The sequence below is a fragment of the Drosophila ficusphila genome, unplaced genomic scaffold, assembly GCF_018152265.1.
Source record: "Drosophila ficusphila isolate 14025-0441.05 unplaced genomic scaffold, ASM1815226v1 contig_286, whole genome shotgun sequence".
In the NCBI taxonomy this organism is placed as follows: Eukaryota; Metazoa; Arthropoda; class Insecta; order Diptera; family Drosophilidae; genus Drosophila; species Drosophila ficusphila.
This window is the reverse complement of record NW_025064189.1, coordinates 7,404,624-7,421,083: the sequence shown is the minus strand read 5'-3', so window position 1 is coordinate 7,421,083 and position 16,460 is coordinate 7,404,624. Positions and strand designations below refer to the sequence as shown.

The following is a 16,460-nucleotide window of genomic DNA, read 5'->3' as shown; positions in this document are numbered from 1 at the left end:
AGTGAAATAACTGAACTTATCCTTGTTATCCTTGAGTAACTTTGAAGGCGGAAACTACGGAGGAACTTTTTGAATTTGTAATTTTTCCAGTTTTGAATATCCTACCGAAAAACCCTTTGGATATCAAACTCAAAACGTGCCTGAAAACCAGAAAACATTTTAAATCATAAAATGCTGCATTCCTATACGATTATTTAAAAGTGTTATAAACGTAAGATAATATATAAAAACCAAGTTTAATTGATGATTCCAATTAACCTTTACAAGAGGCAAACGCCTTTGTATCGGCTATCTTGTATGCATGTCATTAACACGATATACATACTTGGTACCATCAAGCAAGACGAACGATCTTGTCTTGCATTGCAGTTCACCTCCACTGGTAATTAAAAGACGAGATTGAGGTTTTCTAGCAATGCGTAAAATACTTTATTTAATGTCATAAAATGTTTCTACAAAAGTGATTGATCTACTTTGCAATTAATCGCAGTTAATAAGCGGCGCCTTGACAAACTCCTTGCCCTCCCACTCGAAAATACATTCATCTCCATTTCCAAGCGCCTGAAGCTCGCCTATATGTTGTGTGTGTGTGTTTAATAACTAACAAGTTGCAGAAAGGAATGGATTTGGAGGTTTTAAAACTAAACAAAAACAAAGAAAAACAAACAAAAAACGGAGGGCAGAATTTGAGGGGTATTGAAATCAGTTACAGAAATTGGTTTACAAGATATTTTCTCGGAGCAATGCGACTGTTTTTATGCTGCAGAGGTAGTTCCCAGTGACTCTGCTAGACGACACTAATGTCATGGGTTTCGAAAGAAGATGGGCGGAAAAAGCCGCGGCCACTGCACGAACTCGATGCCGTAATGCAGAATTCCCGTGGCGCTCACGGCGATCATCGCTCCCCAGAAGAGCATGAAGAGCAAGTTCTCAGTGTTAAACTCAGCCGGATAGGTCATCGTGATCATAAACATGGCCACGGCCATCAGCAGCACCGAGGGGAAGGTGAAGAACCGCCATCCATGCTTTGATTCCAGTGGCGACGGCAAGGCAGCGCCCTCGTTGTCGTTAATCAGATACTTGCCAAGGAACAGATCCATACTATCCTGCCGCTGGCCATCGGCAAAGTTATTTAGATAGTAGCGCATCAGTGAGTTCTTGCCGTCCTGCAGGGCACCAGCCTTGGTCCTCTTGCCCGTTCTGGTGAAATCGGTCTTGAGGGCACACGTTCCAGAATATTGCAGCGACACCAGATCTGCATTGTCCGCCCAAACGCCCTTAAAGAGGCTTTCAAAGTGGGCGGAGGAATTCTCTACTCGCTGACCCACATGCAGCACTCCCAGCTTTTGGAGCACCGTCGTTAGGGATCTCCGGGCCAGCATGCTCTGCACCACATTCGTCCTGTCCAGACAGTCGATGCAATTTGTCCGGAAGACGCCCGTCTGCGTGGACACTAATTTGCCATCATCGAAGATGTGATAGAAACCGAACTGATCCTGTTCGTGGGCCAGGCGATCGATAAGTATGTTGAGCCTGTCCCAGCGCATCTTCCGGCACTCGCTATGGAAGTCAAATGATTCGTAGCGCACTTGTGGATTACCAAGTTCACGTATCAAACGGGCGAAGGTGGCTTCTAGTTCACCTTCTGCGCCTTTGTGATCCACCAGATTCACAGCCACGTTGTTGCCATACAGCTTAATTTGTTCGTTGAAGTGAAGGCTGCAAGCAGCCAGATGATCCTTGCCAGGAATTAAAACAGGACGCGGCTTGTAGCGTAGGTTGGGCAGCTGGTGCCAGTAAAAAGGCATGCTGCCTCGCGTCTGCACGAATCCTGTGAGCTGTCCGTTAAACTCAACTATTTGCTCGGTCTCCACAAAATTGGCCACATGACCCCGGTCGTCGATGCCTCTGCAGAACAGACGGGTCCCGGCACGCTGCACCGATCGACGAGTTATGATGCTCCAGAAGAAGGTCTGCCCGTTAATTTGGACTTGGTTGATGGACACGAATCCCAGGACCAGTGGCAGCTGAAACTTCTCCATCTTGTCGCAGTTAAACTGCCGAAGCACAAAGCCGTTCCAAACGAATCTTTGCTCTGCCCGCTGCAACAAGCCTCCTTGCTCTTCCGGCAGAGATTGGGCCACCTCGCGCTGGCGCTGGAGCGAGTTAGTAAGGTCGTAGCGATAGGAGAAATAGAAGAACTTGGTGTCCAACGTTTGACGCAGCAGCCGCAAGTAGGTCTCGTTCTCCTTGCGCTGAATGGCATTCGGAATGTAGGGTATGATGTCATAGCCTGCTAATCTCCACACAATGGCGCCATTGAGGACGCCGACAAAGAGTCGATGGGTAGCCACTAAAAGGTAGTCGCAGCACAGCAAGTGAATGGTGCCGAGGACCCCGCAAATTCGCCTAGTGGGCCGCAGATTAGCCAACTGACCTCCGCCCGCTGGCTGAACTCTTGTGACCTTGTCGTGGCGCCCGACTATGAGCACCTCCGGCCCTCCGTTCGGCTCCACAATGAAGCTCTCCGGTGTGATGTACAGGTTCATGTCATCGTACACCTCATTGCCCTCCCTGCTCGCCATGATTTCCGGGGGCGGTGCTTGGCCCAAATCGAAGCCTAAGGGTTAAAAAATAGACGGTTAATAAATATCGGCTGCACCTGTGCTGTTTTCTTTTCCTCGAGGGCAGCTCACTTTCTGTAATCGGGGATCCCCTGTCGCTGTCACACACGCACAGCACCAAAACCAGCCACAGCCTCAGCAGTTCAACTTGTTTATTTTATTGATTTAACACAGATTCTGTTGCATCTGAGTTTTTTTTGGCAAAGTCTTTGCCACTACGTGTGTGATAGAGAAGGGCGAATCAGCGGAATAGCGATGTGCGCTCTTGCGATATTTCCAGGGCGGTACACTTACCATTATCTAGTACTGCGCTCTGGCAGGTACACCAATCCAACCAGGAGGGCATTTTCTGTTTATGGCAGCATAATTTGGACTAAAAAGGTAGAATTTTGTAAATTCTGTTTGAATTTTGATCCACAATTTTTTTAACATTGCTGTCAGATAAAACTGTCTTCTTGATGGCATTTGCTAATGCGCAAAAATACTAAATAATGACAGTATATTTCCGTTAATCGATATTATTAGTTTTGATACTATGGTCATCTAAAAATTTTGGCGCGAACCCATCGCTAGTTCGACAAACAACAACAGATTTTAACAAAAACAGATCAACAATGAGCCGACAAACAAAATTATTTGGAGATAAGGCATTTGACCTGCTTAAGGAATTGGAGAGATCATCTCAGACTATTCCTGCCTTCGACGACGACGGAGTACGTCAGGTTTTGGAGGAGATCAAAGCAATATTCGAGGAAAACGTGGCCCAGGCATCTACTTACAATGCATCTGGGGATCGAAGTTTGTGGCCCCTTCTGAATTTTCGTCATGCTGCGTTGCAGAGGAACAAGAGGTGCTTGTTGGCCTATTTATATGAGAGGTGCAAGCGGATCAAGGCCCTACGCTGGGAATTTGGTCCTATTATACCAGCGGATATTAAGCAGTCGCTCTGCGAACCGGAGGTGACCTTTTTTAACAACTACTCAAAATCCCTGGCGGCCTACATGTGCAGTGCCGGCTACAACCAAGGGTTACCCATAGATCTCACCAACAATCTGCGTCCACCTAAGTCTCTCTATATAGAGGTGCGTTGCATGGAGGACTACGGAAAATTTGAGCTGGATGATGGCGAGGTGATCCATCTGAAGAAAAACAGCCAACATTATCTGCCTAGGGCTCAGGTGGAGTCGCTTGTTCGCCAGGGAATTCTGCACCACATAGCTTAGGAAAGTTAAATTATTAAATAACATTTATAATATATTTATAAGTTTATGTGTAAATAAAGTATGAATGTGGTAAAAATTAAATTTGAACCCCAAAAACCCCCCGTAAATCCGCCACTGATATAGCACATTTATTTTTTTAATATTTCTCAAAATTAAAATGAATAAAATTAAAATGAATGAAAATAAATAATAATAAACTTTTTGGTATTTAAATACCAATCATATTTCCACGATACGTTTTTTACCAGCTGGTATGCTCCGGTCACTTTATTTGCGCATCTTTTCAAATCGAACGGACAGACACAGACGCCGCGACTCAGGTTCTCATTGGAATTTCTGCAAAAAAATAGTTTTTCCAAGAATCCCTCTGTAAATAGTAGTTTAAATTCATCAAGTAAAGTTCAGTGAAAAGTGGAAAACTAGGATTTCCATTAAGCACACACACTCACACGGGCACGCATACAACTGCAAGCGCCTGGCGTCATTTTTTAGACTGTACGCGCTAAAACACTAATTAATTGATTTAATTGATCAAAATGGACATATCTGGTGGGAATACCTCGCGTCAGCCGCCAAAGAAGTCCAATCAAAATATTCAGGTTTATGTGCGCGTCAGGTGAGATGATATTTTTAACCAGACTTCAAAGGAATGTGATCCCTTACTGCGTTTTTACTTATTTCTTAGGCCGCTTAATTCCCGGGAACGATGCATCCGATCCGCTGAAGTTGTTGATGTGGTGGCTCCCAGGGAAATAGTCACCCGTCACACGCTGGACTCAAAGCTCACCAAGAAATTCACCTTCGATCGTAGTTTTGGCCCCGAGTCCAAGCAATGCGATGTCTACTCCGTTGTGGTGTCTCCGCTGATTGAAGAGGTCCTTAATGGCTATAACTGCACGGTTTTTGCCTATGGACAAACGGGCACTGGCAAAACCCACACGATGGTGGGAAATGAGTGCGCTGAGCTGAAATCATCCTGGGAAGATGTAAGTTATTCTGATTTACATTGGAAATAACATCTAATAAATTTTTGCTGCAAATCTTCGCAGCGTATTAACCGTGTAGTGGACCAATTTATTTTCTTACCACTACAAAAGCAAATTTTTAGCTAGGTTGTTATACTGTATAAAAACCTGTTTTTCTATTCCAAGAACTACTAATCTAACCCTTTTCATATTGTATTTCTGTTTAGGACTCTGACATCGGCATCATACCGCGAGCTCTGAGTCACCTTTTCGATGAGCTGCGCATGATGGAGGTCGAGTACACTATGCGCATCTCCTACTTGGAACTGTACAACGAGGAGCTGTGCGATCTGCTGTCTACCGATGATAACACAAAAATTCGCATTTTCGATGACAGCACCAAGAAGGGATCCGTAATTATCCAGGGTCTGGAGGAGATTCCTGTACACAGCAAGGATGATGTATACAAGTTGCTCGAAAAAGGAAAGGAGCGTCGCAAGACGGCCACTACTTTGATGAACGCCCAATCCTCCCGATCCCACACTGTATTCTCGATAGTGGTGCACATCAGGGAGAATGGCATTGAAGGAGAGGACATGCTGAAGATAGGAAAGCTTAATCTGGTGGATCTGGCAGGCAGTGAAAATGTTTCGAAGGCCGGAAACGAGAAGGGTATTCGTGTGCGGGAGACTGTTAACATTAATCAGAGTCTTTTGACTCTAGGAAGAGTGATTACCGCATTGGTTGACCGTGCTCCTCATGTTCCCTATCGCGAATCGAAGCTCACCAGGCTGTTGCAAGAGTCCCTGGGAGGCAGGACCAAGACATCCATTATAGCTACCATATCTCCGGGACACAAGGACATCGAAGAGACTCTCAGCACTTTAGAGTACGCCCATCGAGCCAAGAACATTCAAAATAAACCAGAGGTCAATCAAAAGCTGACCAAGAAGACGGTGCTCAAGGAGTACACCGAGGAGATCGACAAGCTGAAAAGGGATCTCATGGCTGCAAGGGACAAGAATGGCATCTACTTGGCCGAGGAAACCTATGGTGAAATGACCTTAAAATTAGACTCGCAGAATCGTGAGCTCAACGAAAAAATGCTACTGCTCAAGGCTTTGAAGGATGAACTCCAAAACAAGGAGAAGATTTTCAGCGAGGTGAGCATGAGTCTTGTGGAGAAAACTAAAGAGTTAAAAAAGACCGAGGAGAACCTTATGAACACCAAGGGTACATTGCTTTTGACTAAGAAAGTTTTGACCAAGACCAAGCGCCGTTACAAGGAGAAGAAGGAATTGGTGGCCTCGCATATGAAAACGGAGCAGGTGCTGACCACTCAGGCGCAGGAGATTTTGGCCGCCGCTGATTTGGCCGCAAATGACACAAATCAGCTGCATGGGACCATTGAGCGAAGGAGAGATGCAGACGAAAAGATTCGAAAGTCCTGCGATCAGTTCAAAGACCGCATGCAGGACAATTTAGAGATGATCGGTGGCAGCTTGAACTTGTATTTGGAACAACAGGCAGCCTCCAAGGAGCATCTTAGCCAGGAAATGGGTGAGATTACCTATTTACATTTATAATATTTAGGTGTAATTTAATATTTTTTGTTTGTTTTTAGTCAACTCCAGCAATGTTAGCCAACGCCTCTCAGCAAATGCCAGTCAGAGCATTGAAATGCTTAAGGAAATCTGTAGCAAGTCGGTGGAGGATTTGGCCGAACTCCAGAATAAGTTAATGGCGGAAGTCGTGAAGATTAGCGATCAGCACGCACAGAGCTTCGTTGCCCATATGATGAAGCAGTTGCAGCAGCGACAACTCCTAATGAACATGGAAATGTATAAGAACCTACAAGAGATGGAAGAAAACAACCAGAGGCACAAGGCCATGCTGGATTCCATGCAGGATAAGTTTTCCAAAATCATCGACAACAGTTCACAGACCCTGGAAAAGCATGTGAAGCAAGTGCATCAACAACTGGAACAACTCAGCGCAATGAGTTTACCGGATGCCGAGGAAGTGCAGCAGTTGCAAGAAGAGCTTGCAAACGAACGGGCTTTGGCCCAACAAGAGGAAACCCTTCTGGAGTCAATGATGATGCAGATGGAGCAGATCAAAAATTTACGTGCCAAGAACAACACTAGCATGTCTATTCGGCTCAACAAGATGGAGGCGAGCAGAAAGACCAGAAACGATCGGATCGATGATGCCAAGACTGGTATCCAAGAATACCAGAAATTGGGAGTCGAAGCTGCCAAATCCGCTTTAGCGGAACTCGGCAGTCAAATGGAGACGGGAATGCTTTGCTTGGACCAAGGCGTAGCGAACTGCTCCATGCTTAAAGTGCACATGATAAATCTTTACCAGGAGCTAACTAAGCAAACCGACGAAAATGTCAAATCGAGTCGCCTGCACCACCACCAGGTGGAATTCGCCTGCCAAGAAAGTAAAAATAACCTGGGGACTGTGCAAGAAGTTGGCCAAACTAAGCTGGACACGCTTGTGCAGGACCGGCACAAGCTGATCACCGAGGACAGGCAGCGCTTCCTTGGACACTCCACAGTAGCCACCGATCTTGTACAGGAGTTAAGCCGGCAAACCAACGAACATGCTGCCCTCCAGCGACAGCAGTTGCAGATTTGTGAGCAGGAACTTGTTCGCTTCCAGGAGAGCGAATTAAAAACATACGCGCCAACTGGTACAACGCCTTCCAAAAGGGACTTTATTTATCCACGCACTTTGGTGTCCACCTCTCCGCATCAGGATATTGTTAGGCGCTATCGCCAGGAGCAGGATTGGTCGGATCTGGACACCACAGCCACTATTGATGAAGTAACTATACCCAACACACTGAATAAGTAAATTTAAATTTAATATACTCGTTTCTTATTCTGTAGTGCAGCGAGGGAGAGCATGATGACTTGCTGCAATCTGTTCAGGAGCTGTCCGAAACGGAGACCATAATGAACTCCACGCCCATTGATCCTGTGGATGGCGTCAACATAAAGCGTGGTTGTGGCACCACTCGAAACTCCAATTCGAATGCTCTTAAGCCACCCGTAGTAAGTGGTGGCAAGCGCAGTAGCTCGTTGTCACGATCCCTTACGCCCAGCAAATCTTCACCGCGGAATTCTCCTTCCTTCGCCAGGGTAAGTCAATTGATCAACTGGTCCGCTAATGGCTAAACAAATAAACGTCTCGGATAATACAAATCATTGCTTTTATTTTACATTTATTTTAGCACAACAAAGAAAACGTGGCCTGATTGCATCGGTGACACTAGTACTCAACCCAGTAGCTCGTTTATGTTAGTGGAACTCCAATCGTCTTGTTTGTTTGGCTCTTCTGGATATTCTTTTTAATCTTTATATCAATCTTTTGGAATTTCGTACATTTATTATTTAAATAAACTTAGGATGCTATGTAAAGTTAACGAAACCTTGCGGCTTCGGTTCGAGTGCAGGTTCAAGATTTATTAAACTTGTATAAATATAGCAGAGCCCCTCGGGTAGAGGTTTTTTCTTCAATTTTAAAATGAATATTTAATAATTTATCAATTGCTTTGCTCATGCTCGTATCCTTGTATTAATAAGTAAAATTCACGAAACCTATTTCCTCTGTTAAGCTTACGAGCCTTTTAATCAAGGTCTTTATAAAATGTAGTGTTATTTCTTCTACTGCACATAATCTCACTGGTAAATTCGAATTTTGCTTTTAAAATTTTTAAGCATAGTTGTTAATCATATCATTAAGTTTCTAATGCACAATCCTTTTAAAAATGTAATGAAAAGTGTTTTATTTTTTAATAATCTAGCTATTTACTCTTAATCATCGTCCTGCTCGTCGTCATCATCTTTGAGAATGCCCAGACGACGAGCCACCTCCTTGACATTGGCAATAAACTCCTCCTGGACAAGGTTAAAGCTCATGGCCAACAGAGCTATGCCAAATAAAAGATACAGCGAACAATAGGCAATGGACTGCTCTGATTCATCTTTGACTCCTTTTGCGGGCACAAGGTCTCCAAATCCTGCGGAAGAAGGTTGATTTTAAACAAAGAAGCATAAAAGTTATCATCCACATTTACCAATTGTGGTCAGCGTAATGAAGCAGAAGTAGGCGGAGTCCAGGAAAGTCCAATCTTCCCAGTAGGTGAACAGTGCAGCTCCGCCGAGAATATAGCTAACCACCAGAAAGACGCATAACCAAATGGGCACGGGTCGATCCTTGGGCAGCAGATCCCCATAGTCGCCGTACTCATCTCCGTACATGGAATCATCATCATCGTAATCGTAGCTGGGACGCCGACGGATTTGACGCTGGACGGGGAATCCCATGGGTGACATAATCCTCGGCGATGGAGGCAATCTCTCCGCTCGTTCTCTTCGTCGATTTCTTCTTGGCTCTCTTGGCTCCCGACTCCTGGAGCGATGGCGTTCCGGTGGATAGTCCTCGTAGTTGTTGTCCCCGTAAAGGGATCCCTCGTCGAAGCTCTCTTCCACGTAATCCTCGTAGCGCCCTTGGGAGTGACCACGTCGATCCCGGCGGTGATCCCTTCCTGGCGGTGGGGCATCGTAGTCGGGTAGTTCCAAATGATTGCCATACCGTGAGGTTTGTCTTCCCAGACTCCCAGCTCTTCTGCCATTATTCTGGCGATGGGAATGGTGGGGTGGCGGTTGCGGGGATCTCTCCCTTTCCCGATCCCTTTGGCGCTGCCTCTGGTGGGCAGATCTCGGCATGGACTGGCTCCTTGGCGCCGGCTGTCTTCTGTTTCTACGGTCATCACCGCCGAAGTCGTCTAAAGCGTACTTATTCGGTATGATGGGCGTTTTCCTCACCACATCCTCATCTACATCTTCGTAGTGGGAGGAGACGTGCCTGGGATCCACGGATTTGGCCCTACTCCTGCCGGGAGCGGAGTGCAGACGATTCAGCTCCCTGGAAGCTTTCGAGTATTCCTGATTGTGGGAAGATCGAACTGAGCGCGTACTGGCGGCTCTCTTGGCCGGCGGCATATCGCTAAAGTCCTCGATGGAGCCGGCATCCAAATGGGATCGGGAGTAGCGCTCCCTTTCCACCGTGTGCCTGTCCCTCATCCGATCCCGCTGCCTCTGGCGACTGCTGTAGCGATTGGAGCGATTCAGGGTCTGTGTTTCGTACTCGTCCCCGTAAATGGTGTGTCGCTGGCGGGAATCGTGATACGGGTTATGTTGCTGTTGCTGGCGGCGACTGCGCCCACTGCTGCGATGCCCAAACTCCCGGTCGTCGTAACCACCTCTGCCCAAGTTGCGAAGCTCCGGATCGGAGTAGGCATGTCCCATGGAGGGACCGAATCCCGAGTCGTTTCCCGACCTTTGGGTCATCTTCATCGACCGTCGGAAAGAGGGAGGCGGTTGGGATCGAGCATGGCGCTGGGCTCTCATCGATCTCTGCCGGGATCTCGCATTTCTCGGACGCTTCGCCGTGCGGGTGCACACATAGCAGCAAATTCTCCAGTACAAAAACCTATGGGAAGTAGGTAACAATCAGTACTTAACACCTTTTAGGAATAATATGGTTTAATGGAATTTAGAAACTCATTTTAAAACTCATACTTTTCAGTACATCGATGTCAACTCACCGGAATGATGTGGCCATGACATCTCCAATGTTGGACAGGCAGATGAGCATCAGCGGAATGCCCACGATGGCGTAGAAAATCGTTGTCACCTTGCCCCAATCCGTGCGCGGTGATATATGGCCATAGCCTGTCCAGAATATGATGAAGAATATTAAATTGCTGCGACGCCGAAAGGTGAGTTTGATTTTTGAGTCATGCGCTCGAGCTTACCTTCAACCTTGTGACCGAAGAAGTTCTTGAAATGCTAATGAGTCTAAGACCCGCTAAGGTCTAATCTATCTGTACTTATTTTTGTACAAGCCAAGCCCATTATCGCTCCCAAAAAGAAACCGCAAGCAATTGCGAACATGGCATTTCAAGTCTGCCGCTTTTGGCCTTTACGGAAGTGTGCAAACTTTGGAGATAGCATTCTGCCTCCTCTACACAAAATTCTATCTGATGGGCGTCGGTCACTAAACCCATTTGTGTGTTGGCCATAAATCCATATCGGGGTATTGTGCAAACGGAAAACTAAGCTCCCATCATCAAAAGCTGAAGCTAATAAACTACTAGGAAAAATGTTTGACTTGCAAGTCGAAAGGTTATATTCCCTAGTAACTTTTAAAGAAATAAGTTATGAATTTAGTTATGAGAATATTTGTTAAATAACTTGTATTTAAGAAAAACAGTATAAATAATTTTGTTTAAAACTACAGTAATCGAGTTATCAAGAGGATCCCATCTACTTATTGCTTTGCAGGTTTTCTGGGTATCTCTTAAAAATTAAATAAAACCTTCAGTTCCAAACCTCTGCTCAGAATCAGCTAAGCCCCTACTAGTGTATTTATGAAATATCAAAAATTCCCATCGTTAAAATCTAAATCTAAAACGCCAGAAAAGATAATCACGATCGGTCAGTGGCGTTTGACCTTGCTGTTGTTTTGACCACAGACAATTGGCTGTTGGCAATTCGACTTTTGGTTTCATTTGACACGCTCCAAACACCCTCGCTCCCTTTCCGGCCCATCGCCACCCGAATGAACCCATTTTTAGAGGTCACTCACGTGCTATGTGCCCAGCTGACTGTGTCCAAAGCTGGATATCTGGCCCACGACAGCTGCCCTGCAAAGGGAGCATATAGTTCTGCGTATTTGCCAACTCATGGCGATTCCCAGGAAATTGGTTTTTAGGCCGATCAATGAGCAATTACCTAATGATCGATTCGCGTACGAGATTTATGCGATTTCAACGTGATCGCTAAGTGGACAAAGCCAATTGTCCGAATCGTCCGCTTGCCTCATTGGTTCCTGGGCGGATCACGCTCCTCGGCGGTCAGGTGAATCAACTGCACAAAACGTGGGCCCAAGATCTTGTGCGGCGTCTGCCACGATCGTCTGCCCTGCCATGTTTGAGTTGATTCATTGGCTGGCAGTCGCCGAATCCCCACCTGCGGCTGCCCTCGTCGCTTGACTGAGTTTGTGCGTCGTCATCGCCGCCGATGTCTCTGTGCTTTTTTTTTTTGTGACTCCGATTCTCGGGTGCGGTTATATAAGTAGCGTGCGCCGGTCGCATATCTGAACTATTCTGTTGCGGGAGCTTGCCGCGACCAAGCGAAAAAATACGGGTCAGTGTGTGAATCGAAGAAGTCGGACAAAGACAAAGTCAAACCGAAACCATCATGCGAAGCTATTGCCTCATCGTCACTGTGTGCCTCCTCGGATTTGTGGCTGCTAAGTCTGCGGATGGAGATCAAGATCAGTGGGTCTGGCGATCGTACAACCGCAGGGAACGCTCCTTCAGGGACATCGATCGCAGTTCCCCCATAAGGAATTCGTACGACCAGAAGCTGAGGAGGGAACCCACCACGAGGAGACCTCTTCCCGGGGAACCGGAGAACGATGAGATCGAGGATTACGCAGATGTGGATCCCACGAGGTCATCGGATACTCCCAACGTGGGCACTCGTCAATTCAATCCCTACGGTGGCCAACCTAATGCTGGGCAATTCGGAGGAGTTGGAGGCTATGGCGGAAATCCTGGAGTGCTAGTGGGACCCGGAGGACCCACTGGAATCATAGGAAGACCTCAGCTGTACCCCTCTCCTTATCAACCGGGCTACGGCGGATTCTCGGGAGCTCAGACTGGAATCGGAGGATATCCTGGCAGCTACGCTGGAGTTGGTCAAGGTCTCGCCGGCGCTGGATACCCTGGAGCAAACTTGGGAGGTGGCTTCACCGGCTACCCCTCCAACGGACTTGGCCTGAATCAGTTTCCCGGCAACGGACAGTACCCCTATGGATCCTATCCAGGCACTGATTTTAGTGGCAACCAGTTTGCAGGTGCAGGCGGTCAGTTCCCAGGACTGGGACAATACCCCACGAATCAGCAATTCGGAGGACCCCAGTACACCGAAGGTTATGGACTGGCTGGAGGTCTGGGGTTGGGTCAGTTGGGCGTTGGAAACACTGGCATTGGGTATGGTACCAATTTCCCTCCGCTAGGTGGCTTCGGCTATGATGAAAAATCTACGACTGCGGCCGAGGGTAAAAGCGCCAAGAGTGTGGCTGCACCCAGAAAAGTAAGCGATAAGCTCAGTAAGAAGATTTAAGTGAAAAATAACTCCTCTTTAATTTTTCTCACTGCATCTAAAAAGATCTGCAATCGAATTTATATATCCCTAAGGGTATTGTTCAGTAATCAAAAATCTCCTTCTAGCCTCAGTTGTAAATAGTCCCCTTATCCTAGACATAGTTTAGGCCTAGAGTTTAAGCTAATAAATTCCTATGTTTTCCAATTGTGGTCTTTGTTTTTCAATACCCCATTAGAATATAAGCTTATAAGATTTACTCACCAATCGTAGTGATAACTATAATTGAGTAGAACAAAGAGCCAGCAAATGTCCACTGGGACTTGCGCAGATCCTCGTCGCCATCCCAGCCATTTGTCTTGATGGCTGTTAGGATTTGCTTCTCAAAGTTGGCCAAATGCTTGCTGACATTGGCCATCCAGTCGCTGTCTCGTAGAACCGCGGCGTCGTCTGACAGAAGCCAGATATTCTCCGTGAGGTTGAATCGAAGATTCTGTACATCACGCTTTACCTGAACATTGATTTGTATAGTGATTAAAATATATTTTCCTTGGTAAGATCACCCACTCACCTCCAGTTCGTAGGGTCGCTCGAGGTGCTGGAATAGGTAGGCACCTCCCACGCAATAGGAAACCACGAGGAGCACAAGCAGCACATGGGACACAATGCAGGTGAGCACCTTCCACGAGAAGCAGATGGCGGCCACACAACGTCCACGTTCCGGCTTCGCTGGCTTCAGCATGTGCGCCGGCAGAGATTGGGCCCGCCTACCCGACATGGTCGCCCTCCTCTGCTCTCCTTCCGCTGGCTAATTTACCGCTCGGCTGGCTGTAAATTATGAAATGCCAAAGAAACTAAATAAAGGACAGCATCGAAATGGAAAGAGATCGAAGCGCTGAATACCCATTAAAAATGTTTGGGTGAAATGTATGTGGGAAAACATTGCTAATGGCATTTATGGTAATTATTTTTGTACTATATTTCGAGGGTATAAGTTCTCAGGAAGTCATAATCAGAACGCCAAAGATCCCTAATAGAAACACCTTCAGGGGAAGGCTGCCATAAAAATAAAACTAATGCCTTCAAATAAACACCCCTTTTTATCGAGTTCGAATTGTTTTCGTTGGTAATTTCTAAGGGAACAATTGCAGAGAAGCCGAAAGGTAAACCAAACAAAGCTCTCTAGCACACATGTTTATTTGTCCAAATATTTATTTATTTGGGTTGCTGGGGCAAGGCCGAAGAGTCGCGGGGACTTGGAGGAGGAAGCCACCGAAAGACTCCATGAGACTATTTTGGGCAACGCTGCCCGGCGGGGCATTCATCTCGTCGTCAATTCGGATGCCGCAGTCTCGTGCCACGCCTGTCGAGAACTCTTCTGGTTTTATTTTTGCTTATAGACGGGGACTACATAACATGTCCGAGCAATTATGAACTTCGATTTCGCTTGGGCAATTAGCACTGGTGATTTACGGGCTCGTGAGTTTCGGGAATGGGTATGGAAATACTGAAGATGGTGATTACCGATCGCAGATCGTTTTCTGATTCGCACTGGGGGATATTTTCAGTTTTCCAATTCAATTTCCATGCTGTGCCGCCCCCTTCGCCTTTCCGCCGACCCAATTCGATCCGCACAAAGAACCGACGCACCGATCCGTACGATCCACAAATTCTTACTGAGGCCCGCGGTTGCACAGATGGACTCTCCACGGATCTCTCGGGAAATCGGTTTATTTTTGGTCTTACGCGAAGTTCTCTTGTCTTCCGTGGATATATAGTTTTGGAAAAACTTGTGTTTTTCTCGCTTTTCTCTGGCTTTCCGGTTGTTTTGTTTTACTTCGCTCTCACTTGCATCTCAATTTGTGTTTTGTTTACGCCGCCCAATCAGCTGATACAGGTGGTCTCTCATTTAACTTGAGATTTCACTTGATATTCTCCGGATATCATTATTATTCTTTAATCTTTATTTGGAATAAATCGAAATTTGTTTTATATTATTTACAATTTTAAATTCGTTTATTTAATTTCAGTGATTATCTTTTAATTCATCGAATTTGGCTATCTTTATTATTAATGGTTTGTTTGTTTTCCTGCGCCTTATCTCTTTGCTTATCAAACATCGATTAGAGTGAGGTTAAACTTGGGTACTTGAGTTTCTAAACCTTTGTAACTTAAGATAAGAACTGCAACTGAGCTATTTTTAAATGTCTAGCAAGAAGTGAGAGATTTAGTCGACATTAAGTTGCCGGAAGGAGCCTTGTAGGCCAAAAAGATTCTCGAAATCGACGGGTTGACCCACTCGAAGTCGTTCATCGGTGCCGTAGTTCTTCTCCTCCTCCCAGTAATTTTTGTAGGCCAGAATGCGCTTCTCCCAATCCTTTATAAGCTCGGGGATTGAGCCATTTTCTCCTCCGTATTCCACAGGCAGATATTTCTTGGGAATTTGTTCAAAGAGCGCTTCCCATTTGCTTCCATGTACGTAGAGCTATTAATAAAGTTTTTAATAGATCATTTATTATTTATATTTCTAAAAAATAAATACTTACACGTCCTTGTTGCTTCTTTGACATCATGGGCTTGAACATATTAAAGATGGTCTCAAATCCATTGGGCGTGTTTATGAAGTGAATGCCCTGTGGTCGAAGGGGCAGTGCCTCCTCCTGAAACACGGTCATTTTCTTGGCAAAGCTTGGAGTCATCTGGAGGAAGTGGCCCGTGGTGACATTGGACAGGTCCAAAATGGAAATCAAACCGTTCACGATGGCATCATCATCCTCATCGAGCATGATCTGCTGCATGAGACCGCCAGCTCGGTTGACTTCCTGGAAGGTGTATTTACTCGGATCGTACGTGGCCATGCGAATTATGGCCAAACGTGGGCCATTATCGTTAAGAGGACGTGGCAGTAGAAGAACAGTGCTGCAGATAGAAACGAAGAATTATTGGGGAAGGGGCTTAAGTTTGATTTAATCAGCCAGTCTCACCCGAGCTTGAAGATTTCCAGTTCCTTCTCCACATCAACGTTGTGACCCAAGTAGAACTCGGGGTACTTGGTGCGAAGTGTGTAGAACCTGTCGATTTTCTCCTTGGTTCGCTCCAAACTGAATTTGCAGCCTCGCAGGAAGTTGACGAGGAACTGATCATCCGTGCGGGCCTTCAGATGGGGCTGCTGTTTGATCCAATTCCTCAGAGCGGCAATGTCATCATCTAGTTTTTCAGGCACCTCGTTCAGCTTTTCGATGGCTATTTTCTGGAGCTCGGGACTCAACGGACGAATGGACGGCATATCGAAGGGATTTCTTGGACGGTCGATGAGCGAATGACGATTTTTGCCCGGGCATTTGTGCAACTCAAGCTGATATCGATAAGCTATCGTCGAAAAATTGATAACCAATTGTTTAAGTATTCGCCAAGGGGAACAGAGCTTATCGAAAACTTTTATTGTGGGTTTATAGCCCA

The 16,460-nt window shown here is 46.1% G+C and overlaps 6 protein-coding genes across 7 annotated transcripts; 3 read left to right on the top strand and 3 right to left on the bottom strand.

Annotated features, from left to right (window-relative positions):
* Window positions 1-399: 399 nt before the first annotated feature.
* Window positions 400-3,043, bottom strand: LOC108100614 (phosphatidylinositol-3-phosphatase SAC1). Of its 2 annotated transcripts, none has more exons than XM_017204604.2 (2): window positions 2,919-3,043; window positions 400-2,620 (listed from the first exon to the last, which is right to left on the bottom strand). In XM_017204604.2, the coding sequence occupies exons 1-2, from the start codon at window positions 2,968-2,970 to the stop codon at window positions 804-806; spliced, it is 1,869 nt and encodes a 622-aa protein (XP_017060093.1). In that variant the 5' UTR covers window positions 2,971-3,043; the 3' UTR covers window positions 400-803. The 2 variants fall into 2 exon arrangements, with proteins under 2 accessions (XP_017060093.1, XP_017060094.1); XM_017204605.1 differs by lacking the exon at window positions 2,919-3,043 and adding an exon at window positions 2,697-2,863.
* Window positions 3,044-3,184: 141 nt separating this feature from the next.
* On the top strand, window positions 3,185-3,928 carry LOC108100615 (DNA replication complex GINS protein PSF1-like). The gene has a single exon (XM_017204606.1). It carries the CDS (start codon window positions 3,239-3,241, stop codon window positions 3,845-3,847), a length of 609 nt encoding a protein of 202 aa, XP_017060095.1. The 5' UTR covers window positions 3,185-3,238; the 3' UTR covers window positions 3,848-3,928.
* A 183-nt stretch (window positions 3,929-4,111) lies between these two features.
* Window positions 4,112-8,309, top strand: LOC108100579 (kinesin-like protein Klp61F). Its single transcript, XM_017204558.2, has 6 exons — window positions 4,112-4,463; window positions 4,533-4,833; window positions 5,040-6,372; window positions 6,437-7,647; window positions 7,713-7,964; window positions 8,057-8,309. The coding sequence occupies exons 1-6, from the start codon at window positions 4,384-4,386 to the stop codon at window positions 8,078-8,080; spliced, it is 3,201 nt and encodes a 1,066-aa protein (XP_017060047.1). The 5' UTR covers window positions 4,112-4,383; the 3' UTR covers window positions 8,081-8,309.
* LOC108100580 lies at window positions 8,012-14,691 on the bottom strand. The gene is made up of 6 exons (XM_017204559.2): window positions 14,526-14,691; window positions 13,573-13,829; window positions 13,266-13,512; window positions 10,436-10,562; window positions 8,903-10,320; window positions 8,012-8,845 (listed from the first exon to the last, which is right to left on the bottom strand). Exons 2-6 carry the CDS (start codon window positions 13,777-13,779, stop codon window positions 8,640-8,642), a joined length of 2,205 nt encoding a protein of 734 aa, XP_017060048.1. The 5' UTR covers window positions 13,780-13,829; window positions 14,526-14,691; the 3' UTR covers window positions 8,012-8,639.
* Window positions 11,995-13,246, top strand: LOC108100581 (shematrin-like protein 2). The gene has a single exon (XM_017204560.2). The coding sequence runs from the start codon at window positions 12,093-12,095 to the stop codon at window positions 13,020-13,022; it is 930 nt and encodes a 309-aa protein (XP_017060049.1). The 5' UTR covers window positions 11,995-12,092; the 3' UTR covers window positions 13,023-13,246.
* A 256-nt stretch (window positions 14,692-14,947) lies between the features above and the next one.
* On the bottom strand, window positions 14,948-16,301 carry LOC108100299 (alpha-tocopherol transfer protein). The gene is made up of 3 exons (XM_017204098.2): window positions 15,986-16,301; window positions 15,548-15,920; window positions 14,948-15,486 (listed from the first exon to the last, which is right to left on the bottom strand). Exons 1-3 carry the CDS (start codon window positions 16,285-16,287, stop codon window positions 15,229-15,231), a joined length of 933 nt encoding a protein of 310 aa, XP_017059587.1. The 5' UTR covers window positions 16,288-16,301; the 3' UTR covers window positions 14,948-15,228.
* Window positions 16,302-16,460: the final 159 nt, after the last annotated feature.